Raw genomic sequence first — 6,000 nt, forward strand, 5'->3', positions numbered from 1 at the left:
CCTCTAGGCTGGGGGCTCGGTGGTACCTTCCTTGGAAGGATGCTGCAGGACATGTGAGTGAGCATGGCGGAGGCCAGGGGTGAGGGGCTCTGGTGGGGGGGACAAGATGTCATGTTGGGGCTCAGAGGGCCAGGTTACTGGCCTGGTGCCTCCAGTGGTGGCTCTTCAGGGGTGAGTAGTTGAAGGGATAACACCCCCGCCATGGGGCTCATGGCACAGACACAGATCTGCAGGTGGGCAGGGGCCATGCTCACATCCCTGTCCCAACAAAAGGCCTCTGCTCCTGTTGGAGACGGGACATTGGGATGTTGGGTCCAGGAAGTCAGTAACTGACCAGCTGCTCTGCCACCTCCTGCCCTGCCATGACCTCCAGCCGAGATGCCCCCCACATGAATTCTCCCTGTGGTCAGGAGCCTTGTCATGGAGGTGCCTTCAGGCCCATGAGCTCCCAGACTGAGTCTGAATGAGAGCTCGGTGCGTCTGTCCTCACCCCTGGCCCCTGGAACCTGCAGCCCCAACTGCATGTGCGTGCATGTTCCAATCAGCCTTAGGACCTTTGCCCACATGCCTCCCATCCCCCAGGGCCCTCAACCTTTCCTTGGAGGGATGTAGAATTTTGGACCCTTTTATGTCCACTTCACATATTCCAAGGAAACTGGGCTCAGTGCCTTATTGGCTGATCTCTGACCCACAGCTCAATGTTCCCTGAATGTCCCGTGTGCTCCCTGTGACCCGTGTCCCTCTCCCCAGGTTCCCCGGGGACCCTGTTTCCCGTGGTCCCCGTTAGCCCCGCCTCTCCTCCACGGGTTAGTGTCCACTGCCACCCAGGTACTCCTCTCGGAAGCCCGCGGGACTGGAGGCGTGTAGCCGCGTTGCTATTTCTGCCAATGTCCCTTCTGCTAGGTGGCCCTGAGCTCTGGGGGTGGGGGAGGGGGAGTGTGCTGCCCCTGCTCCCTGCCTCTGGCAAAGGCCGTAGGGCCAGCAGTGCATGCTGGGTAGCACGCTGCACCCCTGGGCTTGCATGGGAATGCTTCAGCAGTGCCCGCTCTCTTGGTGCCCAATGCCCACCAATGCCACCACTGCTTTGCTACTGCTGGTTACTCAGCTGGTCTCAGTCCAGGACCTTGAGGCCATGGCCAGGACAGCTCTCAGTTCTCCTGTCTCCTGGGAGCAGAGAGGGAGGAAAAAGTGAACTTAGCTCTGGCCAGGAGACCTCCAGCCGGTGTGGTCGGAAACCTACTTGGTGAAACCCAGAGGCCAGAACAGGGGATTCCATCCCATTTCCCACAGGCACCCCGGGGTCACAGAGGGAGTCTATGCATCTGGCAAATATTTATTTAGCACCAATACGCCAGGCCCTGTTCTAGGCACTGTAGACACAGCATAAATGACACAGCCCCATAGAGCTGACGTTCTAATGGGAGACAGAATAGCAAGTGAAATTACAATAAGATGGATGCATCTGGTTTTATGGGGGCTGAAACTTATGCAATTGGTGGTGGGGGGGCTTCATTAAGAAAAAGAACACAAACTTACAAATCCATACCGAGGTATGAAAGTGAAGACTTATTTAGAACGAGAGAACTCACAACAAATTGTGGAAGGAGGCTGTGCAAAGGAAGACCCTAAAGCTTACATGTCAAGAACATCATTACAAGTGTGTCTTTCAGGAAGGTGACAGTACCCTGGATAGAAATAAGGAAGGGAGGGGTCAGGGAGGGAGGTTGGGTGGAGGGAGGATGTTGTAGTTTCAAGAAGAAGATCAGGAAAGGCCTTGGTGAGGAAATACTTGAGCAGGTGAGGGTGTAAATGAGCCATGTGATTGGTTGTCTTTGTGAGGCGTGGTCCAGGCAGAAGAAACTGCGCGCTTATCAATTTCCATCTCTGTAACAGCTGTGTGAGGTGGGTGACTCCTGGCCCTGTCCTGTTTGATAGCTATGGAAACCGAGTGATCCTGCTATGTGCAAGCATCAGGCTAGGGACTGGGGTTTCCATTCACTCAGGAAATTGCAGGATCTTAATGCTTGAACTGAAGCTCAGAGAGGGGAGAGGATACATCCAGGGTTGCCAATGGATTAGAGACAGGCTTTGGGGCTGGGGTGGGCAGGCAGCTTGCCTTGTCCCCAAATCCTCATCTTCCCTAGCGCAGAGTCCCCAGGCCGTCCCTGGCATCCTTCCCTGTCTCACCCATCTCCCCTGCCTTGTCACCTCCACCTCCTTCCCAGGCACTGAGTTAAAAGGGAGGGGCTCTAATGCATGGGCACTAACGCTGGTGGAGGGACCCTCCAGCATGACACTAACTGCCCCAGTCTGGCCCAGCCTACTGCCCCGGGAGCACTACTCAGCCGCAGCTGCCTCACCCACCCTGTCCCCCCAGGTAAAGAGGATGGACGCTCTTGCAAGAAGGTGACTATCCGCATGACCATCCGCAAGAATGAATGCAGGAGCAACACCCCTGTGCGTGGCCCCAGCAAGGCGGTGGGGGGGGGGGGCGGGGTGCAGCCGAAGATGGGGATGGGGGGGCTTTGGGGGATGGAAGCCACACAGGCTGCCTCACTGGCCTGCCCGTCTCCAGGTGAACCTAGTGTCCTGCGATGGGAGGTGTCCGTCCGCCAGCATCTACAACTACAACATCAACACCTACGCCCGCTTCTGCAAGTGCTGCCGCGAGGTGGGCCTGGAGCGGCGTTCTGTGCAGCTCTTCTGTGCCACCAACGCCACCTGGGTGCCGTACATAGTGCAGGAGCCCACTGACTGTGCCTGCCAGTGGTCCTGAGGCCTGGGGGCTGGGGCGGGCTGGACCACTTTTTGCTTCCAGCTGGCCCAGTGTAGGGTGGGTGGGGGGCACTAAAGGTGTGGAGAGCTGGTACGTGCTGAGCATGGAATGGCGGGCAGAGACACAGAGAGTGACTGGAACGGGCCACACCGGCCCATCCTGGCTCCCTCTCTGGGCTCCCCCTCCTCCACATATGGGAGAGTGTCACAGCCTGGGGCTCAGGGAACTCAGCTCTGTCCCTGGCTTGAGGTCTGGGAAGGGCCCTAGGTCAGGGGCATCAGCCCCTGCACATCTGTGACTCTGGCTGCAGTGCTTTGGTAGAGGGGGTAAGAGCTTTCCTGAGAAGCCGGGACCAGGGCTGGACCCAAGACCCAGTGGAGGGGCCAGATGTGGTGGCCCATTCTCTTTCTCGGCCCTTTTGACCACAGAAGAACCGCAGACTCAGTAAAAGGAAAGGGGGCTTAAATTGAAACATCCAGGTCTGTGTATCGCTGCCCAGGAGGACTTCCCAGAAGCAAAGAGGGTGGGTTCCCAGGCGACGTGCTCTCACCAATGTCTGTGAGGTCAGGTCTGGAGACTGGGGAGTAGACTCAATGATTTTCAAGCCCCCTGTAGCCCCGAGAGGGATGCCCTGGTATTCTGTTATTGATCTTGTAATTCAGGAAAGGATTTAGAAGAGCAGGGCCATGCTTGCTCCATACCCACCCCCACTCCCATCCCTCAAAACCGGCCTCGCTGGCAGGTGGGCTGGCTCTGTTGGGGTGTGGTGGATGAGTTGTGCTGGACCCTCCTCAGTGAGGGTCCGACTCATCCCCATGCGGGTGGACAGCCCACCCCTCTGAGGGCCCTATGGTGTTTAATGATACCTTCAGCTTGCAAGGGCAGACCCTGGCTTTACAATGTGCCTCTTCTCCAAGAACATAGCAGAGTTGGTCTCTGGAGGGGCCCGAGTGTGAGTTTGGTGGCTCAGCCAATTCCCAGCTTTCTACTTCATGGGACTGTCCAGCAGGAGAGCAATAGTCAGTGGAAAATGCAGGCCCTGTGCGTGTGCAGCCGCCTCTGAGCATTTCTCAGAACCTTGTCTCTGAACCAGAGCGTCCTTCCTAAAACCAGCCTAGGGCCCCCTCCACACCCCACCCTGTAGCCCTCCAACCCTACATACCACTTTGTGCTGCTGGGTCCAAAGGGCATGAACATGAGGTTGTTTAGACACCAGCACTGCCCTGTATGTCTGGAGATGTGTGGCTGCCCTGGTACCCCTAGGATTGGGGTTGGGGCCCTGTGCCAGGATGGCCCCCAGCTGTTCTTGCAGCCTCTTTGTTCCTGTATCTGTGTTCTGTTTATATATCCAATAAACCACAGGAAGACATCAGACCTCTGAGCATCTCTGAAGGTGTCAGGTTTGCTTTGAATCTGAAGGAATTTCAGCTGTGAAGACAAAATCCTATTTTATGTCCGTGGAGGTCACCCTGACTTCTCTTGCCCCACCCGTGCCCAGCACTGTGCGCCACTCAGAGCAGGTCCTCCACGGGCATCTGCTGGTTGGAATTGAACTGATAGGAGGCTGGCTCCTAGAGGAGGGGTGGGGAGAAGGAAGAGGACTTTGGGAGCTGGAAAGCTGGCAGCCAGGTGAGGGGCCTGAGGAGTGGTCTGAGCTCTGTGGGGCCAGGGACAGATGCCTCTCACACAAGATGTGGAGGGGTCAGGCCCTGAGAGTACGCTTCATGTTGGCCTCTCAACATTTCTGTATTTATTTCCCTGTTCTCTCATAGAGCTCGGTAAGCTTTGCAGCTACTGTTGATTGTACTAAGGTTAGGGAGAATCCAGGGATCGGGTTGTTAGTGACGCTTCAACTTTAAAGTACTGTTGGCACATCTGAGGGGCAAATGGGAGAATGCTTTCCTGGGTTGTCCCATTTGGGAAGGAATAAGAGAGGGGTGGCCTGAGGAAGCACCCGCCAATAAGAGGGGGATACTCCTAGGGCCTGGTTCAATGTTTGGATGCAAGGGCTCCACTCAGCCTGGAGGGGTAGAGCATTTCCTGTGAAGCTAACACTTGGAAAGCTTAGTTTTTATTTCACAAATATGTGTCTCCCCTCATGGTATATCTGTCTGCTAACATGAGCCCTGGGACTTTTCCTAATGAAAAGAAAGCTTTACAGCCTCTTAAGAAACACACTTCTAGATAAGCAGTGGATCAAAGAATAAATCAGAGTAGAAATTAGACAATATTATGATCCTCATGATTATGAAATTACAACACATTAAACTTGTGAGATGCAGCTAAAGAAGTACTTAGAGGGACATTTATAGCCTTAAAATGCATACTTTGTACTTCTTAATTTCCTATCATTATAGCCAGAGATGGGGTGGGGCAAAGCTTCTCCATCACTGATGATAATTAAAGGCTTGTAATCAGTCATTTTCTCAGCACAACACACTCCCTAAGTCACATATCAATAGCTTTCAGAGAGAGTTTTGAACCCTGAGTTCAACAGAACCTGACTTTAAACCAGCCTTTAAAACCAGCCTGATTTAAAATACTAATTCTATCATACAGCAAGATGTTTAGATTAAGACAAAGGTGGCTCTTTAGTCATTGCTGGAACCCCAGTGTTCCTGGCTGTTCAGCCCTCACCTCACTACTACTCCCATCTGTTTACATTCACGTATAAGCAGGCAGACTTTGAACAGGACCACTCCTTGTTAGCTGTTGTGTAAACAGGCAGAGGGCACCAGCCCAAGCCTGCCAGTCTCAGCCTAAATGTCTTCCTGCAGCCTTAGTTGGAAGGGTGGCCTCAGACTTTCAGAGGCCTGTTCTTCATAGCCTATCTATAACTGGTGACCCAGCTTTGCTGACTTGGCCCTCTTGGCTCCAGTTGGCAGCAGTTTCCAGGCTTCCTGCTCCACCTTCACTATATACTCACAGGTGGCCACAGATTCTGATGATCACACCAACTGCTGGAATCACAGTGTTCGTAGGTTTCCAACCCCCACCCAGGAGCCCCCTCCTGCCTGCTTCTCCTGGAAGTCAACCTCACACACCAATCCTTTGGCTAAAACTCCCAGTCCTGTTCCCCTAGCTTCCTCCTGGGGAACCAACTCTTTTGGGCTAAGACACTAGTGAAAGAGTAACAAGAAGCAAATCACCAACCAGGCATGCTACCCTGCTCTGCACTGAGGGAAAATAGGAGAGGATGAGGATTTTAAACCTAAATCAGTGTT

At 54.0% G+C, this 6,000-nt stretch overlaps 1 protein-coding gene across 1 annotated transcript in view; it reads left to right on the top strand.

Annotated features, from left to right (window-relative positions):
* Positions 1 to 2,776, top strand: part of OTOG (otogelin) — an 85,132-nt gene extending 82,356 nt beyond the window's left edge. Inside the window, exons 54-56 of the mRNA XM_061203095.1 lie at positions 8 to 53; positions 2,378 to 2,457; positions 2,576 to 2,776. Of these exons, the coding sequence (XP_061059078.1) occupies positions 8 to 53; positions 2,378 to 2,457; positions 2,576 to 2,776 (327 nt within the window). The remainder of the gene's footprint in view (positions 1 to 7; positions 54 to 2,377; positions 2,458 to 2,575) is intronic.
* Positions 2,777 to 6,000: the final 3,224 nt, after the last annotated feature.

Source organism: Eubalaena glacialis, chromosome 10 (assembly GCF_028564815.1).
Source record: "Eubalaena glacialis isolate mEubGla1 chromosome 10, mEubGla1.1.hap2.+ XY, whole genome shotgun sequence".
Lineage (NCBI taxonomy): Eukaryota > Metazoa > Chordata > Mammalia > Artiodactyla > Balaenidae > Eubalaena > Eubalaena glacialis.